We start from the raw sequence: 26,251 nt of genomic DNA on the forward strand, positions 1-26,251 counted from the left end.
AGATTAATGAATCCATTCAGCTTAGGTGCCCCAGCCGGCTCACGAATCGACTTTAGAATGATCATGTCTAGCCTGGGGCAAGGGCGTGATAGATTAATGAATCCATTTGGCTTAGGTGCCCCAGCCGGCTCACGAATCGACTTCAGAACGATCATGCCCAGCCTGGGGCAAGGGCGGGATAGATTAATCAATCCATTCGGCTTATGTGCCCCAGTCGGCTCACGAATCGACTTCAGAATAATCATGCCCAGCCTGGGGCAAGGGCAGGATAGATTAATGAATCCATTCGGCTTAGGTGCCCCAACCGGCTCACGAATCGACTTTAGAACGATCATGCCCAACCTGGGGCGAGGGCGGGATAGATTAATGAATCCATTCAGCTTATGTGCCCCAGCCGGCTCACGAATCGACTTCAGAAGGATCATGCCCGCCTGGGGCGAGAGCGGGATAGATTAATGAATCCATTCGGCTTATGTGCCCCAGTTGGCTCACGAATCGACTTTAGAAGGATCATGCCCAGCCTGGGGCAAGGGCGTAATAGATTAATCAATCTATTTGGCTTATGTGCCCCAGCCGGCTCATGAATCGACTTCAGAATGATCATGCCCCGCCTGGGGCAAGGGCGTGATAGATTAATCAATATATTCGGCTTATGTGCCCCAGTCGGCTCACGAATCGACAACAAAACTAAGTTTGCCTCCTCAGGCGCACGAATGATCATGCACCGCCTGGGGCAAGGGTAGATTAATCATGATATTCAATCATAGAAAGGTCAACAGAGTAGTCATTCTAACTAAAGTAGTGAAAGGCAAACATTCTACACCAACATAACATCACAAACTGCGCATTAGTAGGGACGCGAGAAGATAATTTTCATTAATAAATGGAGCACAGACAATAGCCAATTTATACATGAAAACTACTCGGAACCAACAAAAGTCCTAAAAACAAAAACATACATTAAAAGGGAAAGTATTTCATAAAATTCGACTGACTCCCAGATCAATCCTCGGGGTCAGACTCAAGTGGCTCAACGTCCACCTGCTCATAAGGAATTGGCAAGGCCAATGTAACCCCAGCGGCACCAAGGGCCTTGAGCCACCCGTGTTTGAACCCCCGATTCTCAAACCTGGGGACTTCATCTACGTATTCTTTGAAGGCGACGCCTTTTCCTGCTTCGAATGCGGCAGAAGCCTCGGATTCTGCCTTTTCCTTGGCCGCCTTCAACTCTGCTAACTCAATCTCCATCCTGGTAAGCGCCTCCTCGACTAGCCTAAGCAATTCTTTGCTCACGTTCGCCCTATCTTCGGCTTCAGAACGGTGCTGATCGGCAGCTCGAGCCCTTTCCGCTTCGGCTTCGGCTTTGGCTCGCGCAGCTTCCATAGCGGCCCTCATTATCTTAAACTCGGCCCTGCTCTTTTGATCGACCACTTCCGACTACAAACGGTCAATCCTCTCAAGGGCGTCATGTAGGCGGCGGCCTAAGTCGGCGATCCTGCCAATCGTCTGCAAAACGACTTGCGATCGTTAGATGCCATAGGCAATCAAATCAAAACAAGTCAAAGTTCACCTACCAAAAGGGCCGACTGCGCAGATAGGGCTATGGCCACCAAATTCGGCACGGCATGAAAGGACGCCTTATCAGCTGGTAAGGAGACTGACGCTGCCAGGCTCAAGGCTACCGCCGGGTCGGTAATGATGGATGCATCAGAAGGAATCGGCATGCCTCTAATCTTTGGCTGAACAATAAAAGGGACAACCACGTCCGATTCTTCTAAGCAAGGCCTTTTGTCGGCAAGACTATCTTTTGAACCCGCCTCTCCCTCGGTGCTACGCTTCTTGCCCCGCTCTTCTGGAATCAACCGTTCATCAATGACCAGTTGTTCGACCTCTTTCGCCTTTTCGGCCTCAACAATCTTAGCAGACTCTTCAATAATGGGTTCGGAAGACTCAACCAAGGCAGGTCCAGAACGAGCAGCCTCGACCTTTTTTCAGGCGGCCATACGTTCGGCATTTTTCTTTCGAGCCATTTGCGTGAGGCTTTCCCCAGCCATACCTTCAAAAAAATCACCGGGTAAATCTTCCAAACCTCCAAAAATATCTCCAAAAGAAAACTCAGCCCGACTCGAAGTGGACGGCGAGGTAGGCTGACTACGTGTGGCTGCCTCAAACGCTGAGTTTAGGGCCTCGCCAACCTCTTCGACCTCCTCAGCGAACTCTCTGTCTAGTTCGGCGACTTCCTCTACCACGGGCTTGACGTCTTGCCCCGAGTTAGAGGCCTCGAGGCCAACTTGTCTGAGACTCTTGAAGCTAGGGAAAATAAGAGCCGCAAGCTATCGATCGCCGGATAGAATTGGAATATTGTCAACGGCCGAAAAAGTAGTGTAAGTAGGCTCGTATCGAAGAAGTATGTGGGCCGCTCTCCCTTGCTTCTGTAAGTTCGGACGACCGAAGTATCCGAGTGCAGTCGCAACCTGCGAAAGGACCGCGTCGTCGGCAGAAACCAGAATCTTCTTCAAATTACTGCCTGCAAAGGCAAGGGGTTAGACACAGAGGGAAAGCCGAGTAAAAGAAAAGTTCAGTAAAACACGACAACCTGGTTCACCTCTTCGTCTGGGAATAGGGTCTAGGTGATCCTCGCCTTCACCAAATTCCCAGTTCCCTTGGATATTGACCATTACGTCATCCACACGCTTGCCAGAACTGGCGAGCATGGTTACCAAATGATGGTCAGTATCCTTGGCCCTAAGAAAGTACTGCCCAAGCCGACCGGAGGATTTGGCTAAAGCATAGCAGTGCCGAATGGCCGGAACCCCAAGGTCGATCTTGAGGTGCCGGTTCAACTCTACGATCCCCATTATGATCCGAAAAAAGTTCACGTTGGGCTGAGAAGGAATTAGACCCCAATAGCGGAGGACGGCCCTAAGGAACGGATGTAGGGGAAAGCGAACCCCGCCCTCTGCAATGGATAGGAGAGGAAAGACGATTGAATTTTGATCCTCTCTCTCCATATCCAGACTGTTGTCCGTCACTAGAGATAGATGAACATCGTCGTGGATGGAAAAGTGTCGCTGGAATCCGGAGACACGACCCTCAGAAAGGAGGTCTTTCAAGTGTTTGGCCATTTTCACGGGGAATAAAGGGTTCACCAAAATGAAAGCGATAAACAAAAAGTAAGATTGCAAAGAAAAGAGAAGAAGACTTACGAGGAACAAGGGAGACGAGGGTAGATGGAGATGAGTTGCAGAGAATGCGAGTCAGAGAAGGGATATCTGCTGGCGGTCTAAGAGTCTTGAATACTCGATGAACTGTGCATTCGAAAGGATTGAAATTTCAAATCACAATAAATGCGAGATGCAAGGTTGAGGCGGGAAAGCGTAATGATGAACGAAAAGGTGTGCGCATCCTGACATATATATTGGGGTACGCAAAGCTGCCTGACCTATTTTAACCTTTCCAATTCAAAACCGAACACGCCGATTAACATCCGTCAATGGGGAGTTCGGGGGGGCAATTGTGGGGGCTGAATAATGGAAAGATCAGATGGTGTGTATCTTTGGAAGACTGATATTAATCGGCTATATCCTACGAGAGTGGGGAGCCGAATAGAATATATGTGCTGAATAAAGTATAAGTACTTAGAGCCGAATAAAGGAAAGGACAATGATTAAAAAGTAGGTCCTGGCCCCGAGGATCAAGAAGAATAGGTATAAATACAGGAACAACGGTTATAGAAAAGTATGTAAGAATCACTTCACAAAACTGGTAAATAGGCTATCCTGATCGTCTGAACTAACTTGTCCGTCGGAGTGCTAATTCCGGCACCCCCGACCGGAGTGTTTATTTCTTTTCAGGTGACTAGCTGAGGATCACTAGCGTCTCCCAGGATCCGAAGAGTATTTCCAAACCACTTCCTCACAACGTACATGAGGTGAGGATCACATGCATATTTTTCCTGTACGTGCAATGCTGCACCATTGATAAAAGCGTTGAACCAAAGTCCAAACAGAGTTTTATAAGCTAGAAAGTGTCATTTCATCAACTCTAAGCACTAGAAATGCAAATAGACTCAAACCTTGACGGCCAAAGTAATTTGTCCACAAATTTTTTTAGTAATTTTCAAATAATGTTTGACAACCAAGAGTAGAGTCACAAGTTCATATAATTAATTTGATATAAACATTTAAGTATTGAGAAAAATGAAGAAAATGAGGACATGTTGTCCCGACCCAAATCCACCCCTATAGGTTTAGCGTCGTAACTGGCCCGTAATCCGAGATTACCAAAGGCCTTCCTGAACAATCAAAAATAATCGGGGCTAACAGAAGCGATATTCAAAAATACACCAATAGTCCAATGAGCTGTGCATCTGTATGAACAAATTTTTATCATGCAAAAACGTTAATTTACCCACATTCAGTACATAACTTATAACTTAACATTTTATACATAACGTAAGCACATAACAAAAGTGTACTTCACGATCAAAAGCTTGACAACGGCCTTTCAGGCCTAGCCCCAACTCAGAGGCACACAAAACAACTCAGTAGGCTTTAAAAGAGTAGCTTGGCTAAAGACCTCTTCTAGACTTGACTTCCAGAACGCTCACCTATACATACATACATATATATATATATATATATATATATAAATAGCGAGCTAAAACCCAGTGAATAACATTAACGTAAAGGGGTTAGTGAACGAATTCCAAATATATCTTATCCGTAAAACAAATCATGACACAGTCATTCATATCAGTCTCATATCAGAACATAAAATAATGGTACATCTCACAGAACATATCACATATCGTCTTTCGACTAGAGTAATCGGTTCTGGATACCGATTAAACACATATCACCACAATGATGTGGCTAACGAGATCTCGTATCACATATGTGTCATGGACCCGCATTAACATGTTGTCCCCCACGACTTGGGACTATCTATGGATGCCATAATAGATTCACAAATAGGACATTCGTTCACATAATTAAAATAACATTTCAGAAGTTATAACTTATCACATAACAGTTGAAACATAGTTCATATCAACATATCTTTACAGAAATATTACTCACAGTGGGCTCCTGAAAAACACATCTATTCATTCGGCGTCCGACCTAAACAAATAAGTCAAGCACAACATGATTACAAGTACACTCTTACAATCTATTTAATTCGGTTACTTGTTTGTCTTTCGGTTTCTCTCATTTAATTCTAATTTTTCATTCGGTTATTCCTATTTATTTTTCTTCCATTCCTTTTAAATATGGATGACTAGTATTAGGAATAAATTAAATTATTAACCTTCAATTAAAATATGTTTAGCTATGTATTAACCAAACTAATTAAATATAAATAATTTAATTATAAACCAATCCTTATTAAGTTCAGTAATTATACAATTAAACTTAAATTAGGCTCATACACATTAAATTACAATTATTTAGTCATGTTTAAATTACTGAATTAGAAACTCATACACATATTGTTAGGTTTTTATTCTTGGCAACTCCATTTGACAAAACTCCTTTCAGTTGTATTTGTTTTCGCACTTTTTATTTCAGTGAGGCTATGAGTTTTTAGATGTGAATCCAACTCGAATTGTGCCTTGCAGAGAAGTTTTGTGATGTTAATTCTTTCAGGATTGTCACTTTGCTGATTATGATGGGGATCGAGCTGCCTGGTCAGGTCGCGGGGGCCCAGGGAGCAGTGCCCCTTAGCGGGTCCGGGGCAGCGCCCAGGCGGGGTCGAGGGGCAGCGCCCCCGAAGCAAAATACAAAAATACATTCAAAGTTGCCTGTCCGTTCGACTGGACATTCCCCCGCTCAAGCGGAGATTGGTGAGTTCTAGAAGTATGTGTGTTTGCAAAAATACTGTGATCCGTGTTTTCACGCCCGAGCGTCAAAATCCCCGCTCGAGCGTACATCCTGGTTTGGAACACATCATATAGTGTCCCCGCTCGAGCATCCATTCCCAAGCTCGAGCGGACCTCGCGATTTCAGATTCTATAAATTCGCATGTTGCTCCAAATCTAGGGTTACGCCTCCAGATCTTTTTCTTGGGTTCTAGGTTTTATATCTGGGGCTATTTTGCTAGTTTTCTTTGATGTTTCATTAAGTATTCAACTCATGGTTTAAGGAGGATACATCAAAGGATTGTTTGTTCATTCTATACAAAAGAGAGAGTTATTTTTCGGTGGATTCTGAAGAATTTGAGCCTGAAGCTTTGGTGGATTCTAGAGTGGCTCATTGTCAAGACAATTCCGAGGTGAAGACTGGGTTGGAAAAGGCACATAGGGGTTGGTTCAATTCGGGCATGGATTCGCTAGGTAATTGAGAGTATACTTGTGTAATTCCTTTATATCTTCTTAGTGGATTGTTTTGTGGCTGTTGCCTGTGATTTTTTTCTTTCACAATTGGAGGTGCTCCAATTGTGATTTTTTCACGTTAAAATCGTTGTGTCGATTTGTCTTGATTGTTTGATTGGGATTGTTTTATTGCTTGAAATTGATACATAATCATGAATCAATATCTAGCGGATTTCTAGATTTTTCAATTGGTATCAGAGCGGGTCGCTCTTTTGTTTTTTTAAAACTTTTGAGTGAGATATTGTTTGATTTGTGACAATGGATTCAATACGTGAGGGAAATTCATTGGTTCGACCACCCCTACTTGACGGATCCAATTATTCTTTTTGGAAAGCTCGAATGAGATTGTTTTTGAAATCTATTAATAAAAAAGTTTGGCAATCTGTCATGTATGGGTGGACCGAACCAACGATTATCGTTGATGGAGTAACTTTTCCCAAACCAATTGATAAGTGGGACACAATTGATTACCAAAATAGTAGCTAGAATAGTAAAGCTATCAATTCTCTTTTTTATGCTGTCACACCTGAAAAGTTTAGTCGCATTTGCAATTGTGAAGTCGCAAAAGAGGCTTGGGATATCTTACAAACTATTCATGAGGGCACTCATTTTGTTAAACGCTCAAAACTTCAAAGGCTCACGTCTAGTTTCGAAAACCTTCCAATGAAAAATAGTGAGACCTTTGATGAATTTTATGCGAAGTTGAGTGACATTGTAAATTCCAGCTTCAATTTAGGTGAAAAAATACCAGAATCCAAGATTGTAGGAAAAATTTTGAGGTCCTTGCCCGATCGGTTCCAACCAAAAGTTACGGCTATTGAGGAGGCTCAAGATGTTGATAACCTCAAGCTAGATCATTTGGTTAGAAATCTCCAAACTTATGAGGCACATAGGAATTTCAATAAGAAACAAAAAGATGTTATTGTTTTTAGTAGTGCTTACAGAGTTGGAGTAGATTCTGATGAGGACTGTGAGATAGATTCCAAGATTACGAATGCTTTTGTAAAACAATTTAAAAAAATCTTTTTTGAAAAAGAATCCTAATCTTTTGGACTCTACTCATACTCATAATTCCAAAGGCAAAGATAAACTCAAAATGAATTCTATAGCCAAGAAGGAGAAAAGAAAGATACAAGGGAACTCTGAAAGAATCCAAAGCTATGAATGCCAAGGATTTGGCCACTTTGCTCAAGAATGCCCCACTCGTTTGAGGAAGAAGAAAGCCCTCGCTATCACTTGGGATGATGAATCAGAATCTGATAAAGATGAAAGTGACAACGAAGGCGAAGAGGGATACAAACAATTCCTTGCCTTCATGGCAGCTTCTGAAACTGATAGACGAATAGAGTATCCAAAGAGCCCGATTAAGAATGCCACTGCTGATGAATCCTCGGGGAGTGAAGATGAAGAACTTCAGCAAGCATATCAAAAGTTGTATAAGGAATCTCTTAACTTATCCAAATTGAATGACAAACTACTACAAAACTCAAAGCATGTGAAAGCGAGAATGTCAAATTAAAGAAAAAGATTTCCGAGGCTAGGAATGATGCCTTTAAGATTTCTAATGATCGACAAGCTCTTTGTACAAAACTCTTGACTTGTGAGACAGAGAGGAATGAGCTACAACAAATCTATGCAACATATGAAGAAAAAATTGAAACTCTCGAGATGTCTCAAGTTGCTTTGGAAGAACTAATGATCAAGAAAGAGGAAGAATTCAAGTGTGCTATGGCTACCATTGGTCTTTGGAACAGAGGATCAAAGACTTTGGAAAATATCATTGGGTCTCAACAAATTTGTTCTGACAAGAGTGGCATTGGCTTTGGTGGTAAGAAAGAGCAAAAACAGAGTGCTTCCACATCTCATGATATAAGAACTCAAGGAACGGGAGAACAAAAAATTCAACATGAGGATGGACTTCTCAATCTTCCTAGAGTTGGTAAGGTCAAAGAAAAGAAGGTACATCCTGTACACCCTGTTTTTATTTGTCATCATTGTGGTTTGGCTAGTCATGTTCGCCCTTATTGTTATGAGTTGCATGGGAGAATGTCTCATAGAGATGGAAGAAATTCCAACATCTCGTTGGGTAAGGGACTTCATTGGTGGTAATGAGGTTAAGGGTCATATTAGACCTTGTTATTTTGATTTGCTTGAGACCAAACATGGAGCGAGTTTGTATTTGCCTAGACCTAGAAATGGGAAGTTGGAAACCATGTCGAGACAGGTTCCCATTGAAAGGGAAGGGAACCCCACAATGTCAAGACACCACCCAAGAACCGTCATTCTCACAACTTTGTTCATACTAAAACAATTTGGGTGAGAAAACTTGACTTGTGTTAATTTGTTTCTTAGTTTTAGTTTTTGGGTTTCTGTATGTTTTTTTTTAGTCATTTAGTGTGTGCGTGTTCGCTCTCTGACTTGCTTTGTTTAGGAAAAAAAAAATGTGTGCATGTTCGTTTTATGTCTTGCTTTAGAAAAAGAAAAAAAAAATCCAAAAAGATTTTCTTAGTATGGTTTTGCAAGCTTGAAATTTTTGAGTTGTCCTTGGTGCATATTGGAATTGATGAGAATATCCATTACATGTTAATATATGTGTGCTTTCTATGGTCATTACTCATTTCAGAGTGTGTGTTCTTTCATTAGTATGTCTCATTTTGTACACACTCTTGGATTAGCAAATTTTGGAGTCTTCCGCCTTAGTGATCATTTTTCTCTATGGACTTCTGGCATTATATCTTTTGCTTTTCTAGAGGAATTGACCTATACTAGAACATCATGGGTGATGTTGAGTCTCTTAGCCACCTTCCATCTTTTTGCATCTCCATGACTTTCCCCTCTATTCTTTGTAATCCAGCCATAAGGAAAAGACCACCTCAGAGTCACCAACCAGGCTATCTTTATTATATCCATGCTTCTCTGGTTCGGTTTCTATATTCTTGAGCGTGTTAGCCACCAATGAGTGTGCACAAGAAAAAGAAAAATAAAAAGAAAAATAAAAAAAGAAGAAAAAAAAAATGTGCAGAAGAAAGGAAGAAAAAAAGAAGAAGAATAGATTCATTGATTGAGGGGGAGCCTCCGCTATTACTCAACAAATACCCCTTGATTCCTAGTGGTTTGACTTTCCTAAGTTGTGCTTAGATTCTCTTGTCAGAGGTCCAGCTTACTAGGATTTGAATCTAGTGTTTGTCGATCTCCAAGAGTCACACACCCACTTTTCTCATGGGATCTATGCTTTTCACATAATGCATCACTTTCTTTTATGAGGAATTTTCTAGAAGCTGTGCACATTGTGTTTTCAAGTGATTGTGCTTCTTGGATAGTCTTGTGTGTTTTAAGGTACAAATCTGAAATTTCCTGCTTGCTCCACCATATTATTTTTGTCGTTTTCTTCTTGTTCATTTTTTTTAATTTGTGTGTTGCTATCCACTACTTGTTTATTGCTTACATCTCGAAGGTTATTAATTTTTCCATCATCTTGTCCCTGTTTGTGTGGTGTTTGATCTTGCTTTAGTTGATTGAGGTTCCTTTGTCAATTCATGACAAAAAGGGGGAGAAAGTTGTTGTTTATGTTTTCATGCATATGTGTCGTAGTTTGATTTCATCCATTCATGTGTCGGGTGCATGTGTCTTAGTTTTCATGTTTTCATGCTACATGTTCTTAAGATCTCTAATTTCCTTCTATTCATTTTTTTATCTCATGCTTCAAGGTAATCTAGTCATGTGTTTATTGTTTTTTCATATACTCTTATGGCACTAATAGTTGTTTTGGAAATTGTGGCACTAATAGCTGTTTTGCAGGTCATGACCTTGAGAAAGAAGTTTGTGTTTGTTGGCTGTATTGGGTTGGGGTGATTAGGATTTTATTTGTTAGGTATGTTTTGTCACGGCATTGCCAAAGGGGGAGATTGTTAGGTTTTTATTCTTGGCAACCCCGTTTTACAAAACTCCTTTCAGTTGTATTTATTTTTGCACTTTTTTATTTCAGTGAGGCTATGAGTTTTTAGATGCGAATCCAACCCGAATTGTGCCTTGCAGAGAAGTTTTGTGATGTTAATTCTTTCAAGATTGCCACTTCGCTGATTATGACGGGGATTGAGCTGCCTGGTCAGCTCGCGGGGGTCCAGGGGGCAGCGCCCCTTGACGGGTCCAGGGCAGCGCCCCCGAAGCAAAATGCAAAAATACATTCAAAGTTGCATGTCCGCTCAAGAGGACATTCCCCTGCTCGAGTGGAGATTGGTGAGTTCCAGAAGTATGCGTGCCTGCAAAAATACTCTGATCCGTGTTTTCACGCTCAAGCGTCGAAATCCCCGCTTGAGCGCACATCCTGGTTTGGAACACGTCATATAGTGTCCCCGCTCGAGCATCCATTCCCACGCTCAAGCGGACCTTGCGATTTCAGATTCTATAAATTTGCATGTTGCTCCAAATCTAGGGTTACGCCTCCAAATCTTCTTCTTGGGTTCTAGGGTTTATATCTAGGGCTATTTTGCTAGTTTTCTTTGATGTTTCATTGAGTATTCAACTCATGGTTTAAGGAGGATACATCAAAGGATTGTTTGTTTGTTCTATACAAAAGAGAGAGTTATTCTTTGGTGGGTTCTGAAGAATTCGAGCTTGAAGTTTTGGTGGATTCTGGAGTGGCTCATCGTCAAGACAATTCCGAGGTGAAGACGGGGATGGAAGAGGCACATAGGGTTGGTTCAATTCGGGCGTGAATTCACTAGGTAATTGAGAGTATACCTGTGTAATTCTTTTATATCTTCTTAGTGGATTGTTTTATGGCTGTTGCCCGTGGTTTTTTTTTATCACAATTGGAGGTGCTCCAATTGTGGTTTTTCCACGTTAAAATCGTTGTGTCGATTTGTCTTGATTGTTTGATTGGGATTGTTTTATTGCTTGAAATTGATACATAATCACAAATCAATATCTAGCGGATTTCTAGATTTTTCACATATAAATTTCGCAATTCAACTTCAATTTCAAGGCCCGAAACTTCTTCAAAAACACTTTGAATTCACAATTTCCAACTTCAAACAAAAATCATGAGTTTAAAACAACCTCAAATTGCCATGAAGAAATCAAACCCTCACTTTATTATGTACATGTATGTAAATGTATAAAACATACAAGTGTGTGCTCTAAAACTCAAGCTTCCATGGAATTCCCTCTCAATTGAAGACCCATGCAAGAATTCAAATGGATAAAAACAAATTTCCATAAAAATCATGCCATGCATGTAGAATTTGGGAGCTAAAACACTCATTCTTCACATATGAACTCATGCATGTAACAAGCTTTTCATTACACAAACCCACTTCAAATAAGTTCATATTTTCTTGCCTAATCTTAAATTCTTTAACTTAAGGGCATAATTCTTCAACTACATTCTAATTCATGAAATTAAGGAGAAGAATCCTTACCAAAAGGGAGTGAATTGTGAGGGGTAGAGTGTAGCAGCAATGGTTTCTTCACTTCACCTTCTTTTCTTCTTTCTTCCTGGGTTGAGTTTACACTCTCAAGTCTCTCTTCCTCTGTCTCTACGTGTATAGCGTGAAGCCATCCAATAAGACCCACTAGCTATCTCATCTAATTTCATTTGATGAGTATGAAAGACACTAGGCTCAAATTAAATAGATTAATAAATTAAGTAAAATTACCTAAGGCTAAGAGATTAATTAAGATTAATTTGACTCAAAGTAAATTAGTCTCAACATCTTAAAATCTTAATTACACTAAATTAAATTATACTCATGTGTATTAAGCTCTAATTCCTATTCAATTATTTAATTCCAACCTATTAAAATTAGCAATGTGAGGCTTTGGAAAGGCTAAATTAAATTATACTCATGTGTATTAAGCACTAATTGCATTTGTAACATAGCATAGTTTCATTCTTCCTGACACTTCATTTAAATCAAGAAATTAGAGTGAAGCAACTAATTTTAGGACTATGCATATTTATTATACTTCTTAATTGTTAATTGAAGTCCCTATGTGACCATCCGGTACATTTTCTGAGAAGATCTTGATCTAAAATTTCAATTGAGATGAATTTGTCCCATTTGCATGCTTTGTTACAAGTTCACAATCTCTTATTTCAGGGAGATTGTGGTGCAGTTCAATGCTGATGTGGCTGATGGAATGCAATGGAACCTATTGGTTATGTGCCGGCGTTGGTGGATGAGGACATTGTGCTTTCTGACTCTTTTGCAATCTTAATGGTGAGTGGTTGGACCTTTATTGTCTTCACCCCATTGGATTTGATTTTATTAAAAAATTTCAACATTTCTAACATGTGCTTAGTAATTTACAGTATTTGGAAGAGAAGTATCCTTAACATCCATTGTTGCCTCGTGATCTTCAAAGAAGAGGCATCAACTACCAGGTATAATGCATGTAATCTCTTATTTTCTTGATCAATTGATATGAGTTGTTTATTATTTACAACAACATTTTTTAGCTCTTTTCCATTCACCAGTATGATATTTATTGGATTCAATGTGTTTGAACCTAAGCATCTCTGGAAAGGCTAGTATTTCACTGCTTGCATAATTTTTATGTTGTCATATTTTCTACGAGTTCACACTAAAATTAGCACACTTTATTTAAACCAAATATAGTTACAACTAATATTAGCAAACTTTATTCAAACCGAATATAGTAACAAATCAATTTTTATGAGGAATAAGCTAGAAAATTCAGGCCTGGTGAAGAAACGCTAGTTGACTTAAAATTGATTATGTGACAACAGAGTTAACATTATATTGTTATGGAGTTGTACTATATGCATCTTATTACTCTCACAGTTGAAGGTGTTTAAACTAGGAAAATTTAATTAAAATATCCTACAAATGTTGGGTTGCTATATTGCTTGATGAAGGTCTTGTCAATTATATGGAGGTGATTACTATCTTGGTATTGGTCAATGACATGCCTAAAGAGTCATATACACATCATAAGCTCAAATGTTCTCTTCACAAGCCCACTCATTTTTTAGCAAATTTAGTTGAATTGGGCTAACCAGCATGTACGCATGTTAATTGCTTCAAATGCTAATAGCCTCTCTTTATATAAATCATAATAAGGGTAGAAATCTCTTCTTTCGACAGAATCCGACACCTCATGCATGGGTGTGGTTGCCTCCACGGACACTATGAAAAGTTATTGGCCAAATTAATCACCAATGGTAGTCATTTTCCACAAGGATATTCCTCATACCAAGTTCGCTTGTATTGTTTTGAATAGGTTACCCATTGTTGTCAAATTGCGAATCAAATCATGAATCATATCGAATCATGAATTGTACGATTCTAACAACCATACCAATATAACTATCGTCAAAGTTAAACTTTCAAACGACTTGATTATATTCATGTGAGGAGTACAATGAGATCAAATGGTTCTCAATCACAAAATAATGAACACAGGAATTCTTTGGACTGCTTGGCAACAGAAAATCGGTGATCTAAGCTTAGTGGTATCTGTTTGACCTCTCATCTTTGATGTTCGGTGCTCAAATCCACTTGTTGGTATATATGTGATTTTTTGTGATCAAGAAATGCACCTTCTGTGGTATTTTCATTTCTTAGATAAGATAAGGATCTTATTGAAAGATAAGGGAATTCTTGGGAGGATGGAGTATAGGTTATAGCAATGCTACTGAAAGTCTGAAAATGGACCTTAGCGGGTCCAACACGTACATGCAACTGTCATTTTACATGGAAAATGATATCATTAGAACACCCTTGCTCTAGTTGAAGTGCTTTATGTGGCTTTAAGGGAATAACATGTTAAAGTAATAAAACTTTAGGTTAGCAGAACTATTCATTCATTCCTTCTACTTTCTCAATTTTTTTTGTTTTTTTTTTCCATCCTGTTCTGTTCTGATTAACTAATCCTCAATGTATTTATTATTTGATTTATAGGCTGCAAATATTGTTTCCTCAAGCATACAACCGCTTCAGAATATAGGTGTACTGGTGAGTATTGGAGTGAGATCACTGCTTTAAAATTTCTGTTTCATTGCTAAAATTCATATAATGCTATCACAACATTTTTTTTAGCATAGTGATGGGTATTTCCCTGCTTTTTAATGTACAGAAGTATATTGGGGAAAAAGTTCATCCTGATGAGAAGCTTGTTTGGGTTCAGTATCATATTGGCAAAGGCTTTGCAAGTAAGCTTTACCTAATGAACTACAGATTATGGATTTTTATTTTATTTTTTCATTTAAAGAAATCTGTCATACCAGTTTGAATACACAAGTTGGTTGTGTGTAGCTTGCTAGTGCTGACTACTTGACGTTTCACCTTCTTAACCTGTTGCCTTCAATCATCCAAGCAATACTTTGTTTCCTTGTTCCTATCAAAGAGCAAATGTGTGCAACCCATGGACATCACAGTTTGATCCAAACTCCTTTATGATAATTTTGTTTTAATAATGTATTTTAATTGTTTTGCTAGTATCAACCAAATAATAGCTGGATCATTGTTAAGAAGAAGACTTTATGAAGTGACTGGAACCTTTTTCCTCATGCCAATTACTTAATTAATTTATTAGTAATTGATGTTAGCTTACTTTTAAAACATGTCTTGTGTTAGGATCATCAAATAAATACATAAAAAGTAGAAGATATGATCTTGTTATCTATTCAAATCTTCACTTTGTCCTCTACCAAAAACCCTATAATCTAGTAAGCATGGACATGGACACCGATACAACAGTTTTCAAAAAAAATGCAGGACATTACGTGGGGACATGAGTAAAATATAATTTTTTTATATTTATCATATGTTATATATATAAATATTTCAGTCAAAGTTAATAAAAATACACAACATAACACGCATTTCCAAAGTTCAAATGAGAATGGATTAATGGGTATAAATTTACATTTTTTTTATAATTATTAGTTTCTAATTTATTTTGTTCAAATTTGTAATGTTTTGTGTCCCTCAAATTTCCAAAGTGTGTCTGAGTTTAAATTTTAGTTGATAATAATAATCATCATAATAATAATAACTGGACGTGTTTGACACGTGTCAGAAGTGTCTAAAGACAAGTGCTGGAGTCCAACAAATGAAAATGGGCATGTCATTAATATACCTTGTTTTAGTATGCCTTATATTGAAAAGATGGAACTTTTTTAATACAACCTATGGTTCAGTCCAATGGAAACATGTTCTATCCTTTTTTCTTTTTTCTTTTTTTCAAGCCGGACAACTTATGTGCAATGCAAGTTAAATTTGAGGCAACTTTATATTTTATGCCATGAGGATCTACAAACCATTCAAATGATCTTAGTATTGTATCAAATATAGGACTTTGCACAGAAGTTCTGGTGCTTTAAAAGGATTAATCAACGCATTCAATAAGAATGCATCAATTTATCTGATTGAACATACATAATTAGGATTAGCATATTCAATAGGTAATCATCTCCATGAATGTGGGGAGTGGATTGAAAGTGCATCATGGCTTCCTATTGGTTTAAGTTTCAATTACCATGAAGTTAGGTGAGAATTTGATCTTGTACTAAGCATTAGGAAAAAAATCACTGCTGATTTAAATTCATCATCGATAGGAGTTTCTTTTTGTAGAATTCCTCTGAAAAAATCCTAACCTATTTTAACTTTTAAGTTGGGAAATTTTCCATTAGAGTTTGGTAATTTCTGGGCAAACAGTGACCAAAAATCAAGTTTGCTATGATATGATTAAGGTTGCTTTGAAAATTGAGTGTTGAATTTGAGTTGATTTCTATGTACACACATTGTAGCTCTTGAGAAGCTATTAAAAGATTATGCTAGGAAATATGCCACTGGAGATGAAGTCTGTCTGGTTTGTTTTTTCCCTCCCTGCTCTCTGTGTTCAAGCCTATATGCGTACTTTATGTTTAGGGGGAATCCATTGCAGAGTGTGAATATCTAAGCCCTAATGAAATTTTAAAATATGAGACCACGCTGGCTGTGTAACCTGAATAGATAGTTTTTTTTTTTTTATACCAAACACACGTCATTTCGAAACAAATTTCCCAAACTCGAGCCGTTGTGAAATTATATACCAAACCAAGTTTGTTTTTGAAATCATGTTTTCAAAACATGACTTTAAGATAAAAACGTTTTTTGAAAATATGATTTTAAAAGCAATGGAGAGTTAATATGTGTATCGATTTCACGATTTCATTGAAATCGTGTGATCAATGCACGACTTCCATGGCTAAAACCCTTCCCTAACATAAAAGCCTTATTTCAATCAATGTTAGTTAACCAAATAGACAGAAAAAAAATTAGTCATTAAAGGGGAAATTTTAGTCGACAAATGTGTGAATTCTTGTAGTCGACTAAAAATTTTAATTCTTGTAGTGGAAGGGTTTTAGCGACCAAAAAATTAGTCGCTATATATTTGAGATTTTGCGACAAAAAAAGAATTTAGTCGTTAAAGGCAAAATTTTTTTAGAGGGAAATCACGCGCCCACCCCTGTTCTACCTTGTTTCTTAAACTATTTTAGCAGCGATTTGTTCTACCCTGTTTCTTAAACTATTTTATCTTTCATAAAAGATTTAGTAGAAAATAAGAGAGAATAGAATTTTGAAAGCAGTATGAGGCCTTCAACTACGGCTTTTTTTTTTTTTTTTCTGTTGAATGATTGAATCAACATTTCACTTTAGCATTGCATTTCCTCTCCTAGTATATTGATGTTCAATCTTATTGCCCTTGATTGGAATGGTCCAACCCCAGGCCAAAAACATCTCCTTAACTATTCTGTCATCTTGCCACTCTTAAGTCCATTTCTAGAATGGACTCTGCTAGCCACAGCCCAATGGGGTGTTGGTTATGGATCAAATAATGTAAAAAATAAAATAAAATAAAAAATAGAATGGTAATACACATCTTACATGTTTTATATATTGTTAAATATTTTTATACATTTTTTACATATTTCAATACATTTTTTACATATATTCCAACTTTAGCATTTCCCTTCTAGTATTCATACTGGCATCCTATTTTTGACTTGCCTTGACACTTGTTTGTCCTGAAATTATCACTTGAATACTGCTTGTTTCATACTCATGATGTTTTTTGGATAATCAACATTTCAAAGCATAAAGAGAAGATTAGCACTGATCATGCGCAAGAATGACACAAGCATATTGAGATAAAGCATCTATATTCCAATGTATTTTGACTTTTCCTGCCACTTATCTGTTGTGAAATTATCAACTTAATAGTGCTCGTTTCATACAAATGATATTTCTTGGATATTCATCGTTTGAAGAGTAAAAACATGTTTCCTCGCATATGCAATCTTAAATCTCTCTCCTTCATTTTAATCAGCATACATCAATTGCACATAGCATGCTTCACAAGTTTGATAGTCTGATAGTTGGTCCAAATATATTGCATCCTAAGAGTGCCTGTAATGCTTCTCCGATACACTTTTCGATCTAATAAAAATAATAACTAATACTAATAATTTTTGCATCCTACTTCCCTAAAGTTTCTCTTACTCGAAATAATATAATTATGTGAAGTTATCCATGACATCTAAGCTCAGTAGTATCACTTAGCCACCTTGTACCCAAATCCCCTAGTCTCTATTGTCTAAATTTTTAAAATCAAATCTCCACATTTCTCTAAGGGGATTATCTCTTACTGGATCTGAAGTCGGAGTACCAGTCCAATGATTAAATTCCAGCTTCATCATCAAACATAAGATTATAATTAGTAGGAACCCTTCAAGAAATTAGGAGGCTAATGAGTATGATCATCAATGGCATCTAGTCTGATCAAACCTAAAACAAAATAGATTATTTATGACATGAAAAGGAGGTTTAACGGCCCATGTAAATTTACCCTTCAGCATCTTTTCCATGCTCTTAATTTACAACGTTGCCGCAGATGCCCCTGATTAGAGTAACCGGACCTGCGAACCCAATTAGTATTGTGTGTTGGGCGTGAAGTGTTTGAAGAAAGGGATGAAAATGGGATGTATAAATTACAGTTGATGATTATTTTGAACATAGTTTAATGGGTTGATTCTTGATACTGTAATTAATGGGTTATAGAATGGAAATAAGTTATTTTTCTCTAGCTTAAGTACTTAACTATAACTGTGTCGGGCATTGTAAACAGAATTGTGATGTCTTCTCTTTTAAGTAATACATCTAATCTTTTCCCCCAAGAAAGATCTTCATGAATCTCATTTACTGGGGAGTTTGGACATCCAACAAAACTGCTACCAAGGCCCAATTCTTCAAATAAGATCCATTGCATAACAAATTAGAGGCGCAGCAAATAACCAGAGTGACTTAGATGATCTCAGCACTTTATTTCATAAATTTTAGTCATACCTACTTACTTTTCCTTAGGAAATTCTGGGGGCATGAAGTATTGGTTTTAGTCAAAACTTGTATTCCTTCCTGGGATCCTGCACTTGGAAGGTGGCACTTCATAATGTTCTAATGGTTACCCATTGCCTGAAAAGCTATCATTGTAACTAGCACATATTGTTTGATGAAACTTGTATCCTTCTTGAGATCCTTCATGGACCATAGGCTTGTGTGTTCATTTATCTGCCTTGGGGCTGCTATCCATTTGGTTTTGAAGGCATGTCTAGAAGAGTTTTAGATGCATAGATTATTGTTATTATTTTTCTATCTAGCTTTATTTGACTACAACTTTTTGAAAATTTTAAAATTTAATAAAAATTCAATTTATTTGGACCTTATTTTGCAAAATATGGTTGAACAGAAGTATATTGTTGCGTGCCATTATCTGTTTAGTAACTTATTGACAGTGTTGTGTTCTTTTGATATGTAGGAATTGATTGTGATTGATGATCTTCTGTCTTCTTTGGTTGGAATTGGAGGACGATACACTTCAATCAAAAGAGTCCGAGGGAAGGATGTTAATTTTGCCTTCCAACTTGATGCATCTATGGATTTAGCACTTCAGGTTAGAATGCTTTCTTTGTGGTCTTCAGATCTGGTGGTTTAAGTAAATTGACACTTTTGTAAAAATTGATCTGGTTTAAGTAAAAATTGATGTTCATTTTGATGTTTAAGTAAAAACAAGATCAAAAATTGACACTTCAGGTTAGAAATATTTTATTTGTAATTTGTGATGTTTATTTTGAACTTCCTTGCTTTATATCATGGACTGGAATAAAGATTTTGGGTTTTACCGTTTCATTGTTGAATTTCAAAGTTTAAGGGAATATCTATTATTATGTATATATTGGTGCAGTGGTGTGGTGTGGTGTGGTGATGGACTACACAATGGTCCCGTAACTCCCCCAATTGGATAAAGCTGGATTCAATGGCAGACTTGTAGTATCACATTAAGAGACTTGCTATTGGATTTTCACTAAGAGTGTGATTGGGTATGAAAATAGGTGTTCAATCTACCAGTCATAAAAAATAAAATAATTAAAACAAAATCATTTGAGATGCTTATTTTCTACATATGTAGTTACTGATATTTGCTCCATTCATAACTCTAAAGTTAGGTGATCATAATGTCATTACTTCTATCAAGTTTCCTTGTAAGTACTACAGGTTTTGACCTAGGTAAAGGGCAAATTTGAAATGTGGTCTCATAAGTACTACAGGTTCAAGTAATTTTAATTATTATGGTGTGTTCCCGTTGAGAGGTAAATTGCCTAATGTGAGGGAAGCAAGCCATAAACAGATCATGGAGAACGCTGAAATTCAGAGCATCAAGCAGATTCTTGGACTTCAGCATGGAAAACAGTATGACAGTGTGAAGACTTTGAGATACGGTCATTTGATGATCATGGCTGATCAGGTTTAAAACATTTAACTTCTTGTTTTGTTTTTTCTTTTGGTTCTCGAAAACCCATGTACTGCACACTGTTTGTTTCAATAAGTCTTTATCAATGACTTTGGATTGAAGGCCTAATTTTAATAACATACAGTTTCTCCATATATATATATATATATATATATTTTTCCGACGTGGTATGTGCACTGTGTAAATGGGATCTATTCTTGGCTTCCATTTCATTAAACTTCTTTTACTGTCTGCTTCATTACTCAAGATTTACATTAGATACTAAGTATTGAAAAAATTCATTTAAATGTCAAAAACAACGAGTATTTTACATTTAAATGTCATCAAGAATTCAATTTAGCAAATTCACTTCACTTCGATTGCTCAAGTATTGTTTCACACTATGTTATGTATGAACCATGATTTCTTTTTGGTCATTTTTTAGTTATTTTTTCCATCCACACCCTCTATACTTTGAATTAAGATTATTTGTTCTATGCTTATACAAAAAGCTTTATGCAGTCATATGTGATCCAAGTGGACCGCTTTATTTTTGCAGCCAGGGATATGCATATGGTATGAGAAGTTTCCAGCTCTCAAAATCAGAGATTTGTTTCTTACATGAGAAAGTTGTGCAGGTAACAAAATAGAGAATACAGTCCCTAGTCTAGTGGTGGACTTCTTCAATGAAAAGTGTGCAAGACCGAGGAATTAGTGACTATTTAGGTTGCGTTTGATGTTTGGGATATGTAGAATTAGTGACTAATTTGTTTCTACATTATATCCCAAATTTGTTCAACTTGTAGTCTTTGGACCTTGTCTTTTTAAGGAATCAACTTCTTTTTATATTAGATATACAGCTTTATTAGCTCTGTTCTTTTTCAGATACTCTTTGGTTGATGTAGGGTCAACAATTGATATACAAGTAAGTTTAGGAATACAAAAATTGATATATGAATAAGTTTTGGTGTGAGTGCAATGCTTGCCAATTTAATGGGTCAACGGGATACATTTATTGGGACTTACAACTACATGTTGGTAAGTGGAGTTATTGTCCTTGTATTTGCAGCAGAATTTAGCTGGTCTAGTTATTTAGGTGGTTATCATTCTTCTCTTGTTTTGTAGTTTAAGAATATTTTGGTTTTCTCCAAACTTTTTATGCAAACTAGTATGCATTTCGTAATTTGAAGAATGCCACTAGTGATAATGTTTTTCCTATCTTTTGTCAGCCCGAAAGAATTAGTGGAAGAACTTATGACTATAAGAGTGATATTTGGAGTTTGGGCATGGTAATTCTAGAAGTTTAGAGAAGTGTTTTTCCTATCTTTTCCACATAGGTTGCATCCATGAAGTTCAGAGAAGTGTTTGCGAAATGTTTGGAGTGCGCAAGTTGCATTTAGAAGAATGCCAAACATTGTTACTATTAAGAGATTCACCGATTAAATTGCGTCCATGAAGTTTAGAGAAGTGTTGCTGCAGTATTGGCAAAGTGTTTGAAATTAGGAAATTGATTGTGTGAAATTTTATTATTACTAATGAATTTATTATTACTAATTGAAAAATTGATTGTGTGAAATTTTACTTCGCTACATGTGTTTTAGGAAAAATAACATGGGTGTTTATGGAATAATATAATAAATATAACATAGGTTTGGCTATAAATAGTTGAATTCTTTTTGTCCTTTTTAAAAAGTGAAAATAAAAAGCATTTTGATGTTTCTCTTTATTTATTAGGAGCTTTTTAGAGTAGTGTAGATTAGCTTGTCATGCACTCATATATACTTGGAGCTGATACTAGATCCTTGACTAGCCTTTATTTTTTTTGTGGGTTTATGCTGATCAGTTGATACTTTCAATTTCTTTTAGGCTTTAGTCAAAGATAATATGTCTAAAAGCCATTGTAATAACCATTGACTTTGCAGGATACGAATCCATTGCTACCTGTGAAAATGGTTGAACATCTCAAAAAGGGCATTGGAGCTTACGGACAGGTTTCTTCATTTGTCTCTTCCTTTGTGGTTATTCTCTCTTTTTCTTTCATCTTGTCTGGGGAGGAGCTTGGGATTGGAGGTTAGGAATAGCTAACTGAAAAACATTAAACTAAGAAGACCTCTTTGGCCTGGGGACCTTCGATGCGGATATAAAAACCACCTTCTATTTAAATCTTATGTGGGATGTTGTGCTGAGTGCTGGACTATTCTGATGTAGATGGTGCATGTTGAAAAAATTAGTGCCAGGGTTGCCTGCCATGTTGAAATCCCAAATGAACTGTTAGAGAAAATGAAATTTGCTCTGAAATGTATTGGAATTACTAGGTTGTATAGCCACCAGGTATGGATGTTATCTTGAACTGCAATTCTTTTCTGAGCCAAAATTTTGAATGAACTTTAATTCTTCTGGTATCTGCAGGCGGAGTCTGTTCGGGCTTCCCTTGCTGGCAAGCATGTAGTTGTGGCAACAATGACATCCAGTGGGAAATCTCTTTGCTACAATCTGCCAGTACTAGAAGTATTGTCCCAGAATTTGTTAGCGTGTGCTCTGTACCTCTTTCCGACAAAGGTTCACAGGAATAGATCTCATGCTTTAATTTTATTGTATTATTCTTGGTGATGTGCCTTGGTTCTATTGAATAAAATTGAATTACAAAATGCCTTGGTTCTACTGAATAAAATTGAATAAAATTGGGTGTCAATAAGAAAGGAGATGCTGTTGGACAGTTAAAAACATCCAATCCAACTGAACCTGAAGACGTTGAGGTAAATCTTTGATAATTTTATTTTAGCTATTTGATGTTTATCCTTTTCCTTGTTTGTTCTTATCAACCTAGCACTGAATGTTACACTATTGCGTGTGCTTAATACTTGCAGCCGGCTGATATGAGTCTTGAAGAGATTGAAAGCAAAATAGGTTCTCTTATAAATGCTGATAGTGTTTCACAATTGAAGAGTGCTGTATGGAAAGAACGGCTGGAAGGTTATTCTCTCTCCATGTCCAATGTTTATACTTAGTTTTTCTGATTTCTCTTGAACATGTACCATGAGTTTTGGTGATCATGAAGGGAAGAATGAAAGAGCGTCAGTATAAGTAAGCTATAATGAAAAACCACTATAATTGCAGGTGATGGATATGCTTGGACCTAGTTTATGGGATGTTTGGAATAACGACTCCCACGCGCAGGCTTCTTCTCAAATTTAATTTCTGAAGAACATACCTTTTATCATAGTTTCTTGTTCCAATTGGCACATCTATGAATCTTCTGTTATGTTTTCCAACTTCAGGATGTCCATTGAAATGGTTGCCTACATTGCCATTGAAGCAATCTCTATATTAGAGAAGATGCACTCCAGAGGGTGACTTTTTTTACCCCATTTACTTTTGAATTTTGCTTATATTCTTTTTTATTTCCCTTGATGTGAGGAGAGGTTTTTCTTTCTTCCCCTTTCTATGTTTGTAAATAAACTTAGAATCCAATTATTATTATTTAGCTGTAGCGATTTCCACTTGTTAAAGTATATGGTCTGTATATGACTGCTACAACTTTATGCAGATATGTGCATGGAGATATAAAGCCTGAGAACTTTTTGCTTGGTCCGCCAGGGACACCTGATGAGAAAAAACTGTTCCTTGTTGACCTTGGATTGGGTAGATTTTACCATATACATTTGTTCTCTGCTATACAAATATAAGACACAGTACGATACTGAATTATGCCAGTTTTTCATTATTCTGACAATACATTTTGACATGCAACAACCAGGTGGCGTGATGGTTCTACTGGTCTACATGTTGATTATGATCAACGGCCAGATGTTTTTAGGTAAGCTAATGTTTCAATAATTTATTTTAGTTCTTTTCTACTAATGTTTCACTTACTATTGTTCTCACTTTCACTACTTTAAAACCTAGGTACCTAGTATTTACAGCAATCCTATAAAGTGAGCGAGTCATTTCCATTCAAGTGGATAAATAAAAAATGGAGGGAAGGATTCTATGTAACTGCCATGGCTACTGCAGGAAGTAGATGGCCAATTGTCATGTCTCGTAGAGCAGGATTTTTTGATCAGGTTCAGTTATAATTTTTGGAGCTTTGCTCAGTTAGAAAGCCAATTTTCTGGTGAAGAAAACTCATGGTAAATTGTACAAGACTACTTGGCAGTATAAGCATTTTTGGGAGGATTAAATATTTTTGGATGGATGTGTATGGATAACAAATATTAATAGTTTTATTTATTGATAGCTGTGCATGGATAACAAATAGTTATGTTTCAAATTGTTATGCTAGATGAATGTGACTTGTGAATGAAAACTTAGAATAGTTGTATTGTGTCGAATGTTAATGAATTATGTATTGTGTCGAATGTTAATGATTCAGTTAATTTGAATGATGCTTTAAAATTATAGGTTTATTATGGATTGAATGAATTATTAGGAATTACAGGTGTATTGTTTTTCTGTTTTGGCGACCAATTTATTAGTCGCGACATCCAAAATAATTTTTTTTTGCAAAAAATGACAATTGCCGACCAAGAGTTTTGGTCGCAAAAAATACATCTATTGCCAACCAAAACAGCTCTTGGTCGTGGAAACTCACTTTTGCTGACCAAAAGTTTTGGTCGCGAAAAGTAACAAAAGGCGACCAAATTTTTTGGTCATGGAATGTTACAATTGGCGACCAAACTTTTTGGTCATTGAATGTGATAATTGGCGACCAAACTTTTTGGTCGCGAAATGTGTCAATTGGCGACTAAGATATTTGGTCGGGAAAATATCACTTTTTGCGACCAAAGTGTTTTCGTGACAAAATGAATTAGTCGCGGTAATTAAATATTTAGCGACCAAAAATTTGGTCGGCAAATCCAACTTTTGCCGACCCTCAATTAGCGACCAAAGTAGCGACCAAAAAAATTGGTCGTGGATAACTTTTGCCGACCAAAAATAGACTTTTAGCGACCAATTTTTTTGTTGCCAAAAGTGTTAATTCTTGTAGTGAGAGTGAGTGGTTTGGGGAAAAAGATTCGGGTGGGGAAGTTTATATAGGGGTTGATGGGTTGGTTTTGGAAAAGTTGGTTCAGGAACTTGGTTTACATCTTTTGGATTCATGTTTCCCAATTGGGAATTCTTTAACTATTTTTCTGGATTTAGCTTTACTTTCTTGGAAAGTTCGTGTGCAACTTGAGAGAGGAATCGACTTTGAATTTAAAGGGAAGTACTGGAATGAGAGTTTATGTCACGTGTGTAATTATGGGGGGTTTGGATAAAGACGACCTTCAGTCAATATTCTCACCCGCATCAGAATAGTTTGGAAAATGGTTTTTTTTTTTTTCCATTTTTAAATTTTTTTTTTCAAATTCATTCAATAAGTTAAATTAAAAGCTTGATTTAATATAGTTCACTCAAATAGTGAGAATCAAAATTTTTATTTTTATTAAATTGAAAAAACTACTTTATTCTATCCCAAAAACATTCTTTAACAAATTATGGTGCAAAAAAATTCATATGAAATTCTTTATCTTTTAACATTTTGATCAGATTTAAGTAAAAAATAGTTGTATGAAATTTAATCAAAGATTTGAATCATTCAGGAAAATTTTGGTGAAATTTTAAATGGATAGAAGTTTGATGAATGGATTAAATCTCATATTTATTAAATTCTCATCAAATTTAATTTGATGAAGGATTTTGTTGAGGACAGGAGATACTCTTATTGTAACGTTTTTCAATTGTAAAACCATATGGGATAAATTAAAAATATTATGCAAATAAAATCAACAATGTCTAGAATATATGATAATTTACAAAAATAAAAATAAAAATAAATAATTGATGCTGGTATCTAATTCAGTTGCAACGGAATTAACAACTAATATAAACTTTAAACAACATATCAATAAACTTTTTGTGATTTATTTAGTATTTTTATTTTATATTCCTAATATTATTGAAATAAAACAAGTCGATAAAAATTAAGTGCTTATATATGTTACCGCATACAATTTAGTGATATTCCTAGTTTTTCATTTTTGAATATTTTAAATAATAAATTTTCAAAATGAAACCAAAGTAAGTGAATAAGCCATACACGTG

General features: G+C 36.6%; 1 protein-coding gene and 1 non-coding gene across 8 annotated transcripts; both read left to right on the forward strand.

Moving 5' to 3' along the window:
- The first annotated feature begins 786 nt into the window (after positions 1–786).
- LOC114298713 (casein kinase 1-like protein HD16) lies at positions 787–24,422 on the forward strand. 7 transcript variants are annotated; one of them, XM_082902271.1, is made up of 16 exons: positions 787–3,931; positions 12,475–12,594; positions 12,687–12,758; positions 14,299–14,352; positions 14,474–14,549; positions 19,196–19,330; positions 19,622–20,182; positions 20,727–20,805; positions 22,090–22,158; positions 22,376–22,498; positions 22,577–22,923; positions 23,035–23,140; positions 23,285–23,517; positions 23,715–23,809; positions 23,925–23,984; positions 24,074–24,422. In XM_082902271.1, exons 8-11 carry the CDS (start codon positions 20,746–20,748, stop codon positions 22,775–22,777), a joined length of 453 nt encoding a protein of 150 aa, XP_082758397.1. In that variant the 5' UTR covers positions 787–3,931; positions 12,475–12,594; positions 12,687–12,758; positions 14,299–14,352; positions 14,474–14,549; positions 19,196–19,330; positions 19,622–20,182; positions 20,727–20,745; the 3' UTR covers positions 22,778–22,923; positions 23,035–23,140; positions 23,285–23,517; positions 23,715–23,809; positions 23,925–23,984; positions 24,074–24,422. The 7 variants fall into 6 exon arrangements, 6 of the variants coding, with proteins under 6 accessions (XP_082758397.1, XP_082758400.1, XP_082758395.1 ...); XM_082902272.1 differs by having other exon boundaries at positions 1,607–3,931; positions 19,196–20,182; positions 23,446–23,517; XM_082902269.1 differs by having other exon boundaries at positions 1,607–3,931; positions 19,196–20,182.
- Positions 17,444–17,548, forward strand: LOC114279037 (U6 spliceosomal RNA). The gene has a single exon (XR_003635145.1). It is a non-coding gene; the product is annotated as a U6 spliceosomal RNA (small nuclear RNA).
- Positions 24,423–26,251: the final 1,829 nt, after the last annotated feature.

The sequence above is a fragment of the Camellia sinensis genome, chromosome 13, assembly GCF_055761805.1.
Source record: "Camellia sinensis isolate YWXY chromosome 13, ASM5576180v1, whole genome shotgun sequence".
NCBI classification, from domain to species: Eukaryota; Viridiplantae; Streptophyta; class Magnoliopsida; order Ericales; family Theaceae; genus Camellia; species Camellia sinensis.

Excerpts from the sequence above, each read along its gene's own strand:
- LOC114298713 (XM_082902268.1), top strand. The coding sequence starts at position 20,746 with ATGAGAAGTTTCCAGCTCTCAAAATCAGAGATTTGTTTCTTACATGAG. Across the intron at positions 22,499-22,576 it reads CTAGGTTGTATAGCCACCAG|GCGGAGTCTGTTCGGGCTTC; the intron begins GTATGGATGTTA and ends TGGTATCTGCAG. Across the intron at positions 22,727-23,284 it reads TGTACCTCTTTCCGACAAAG|GTGATGGATATGCTTGGACC; the intron begins GTTCACAGGAAT and ends CTATAATTGCAG.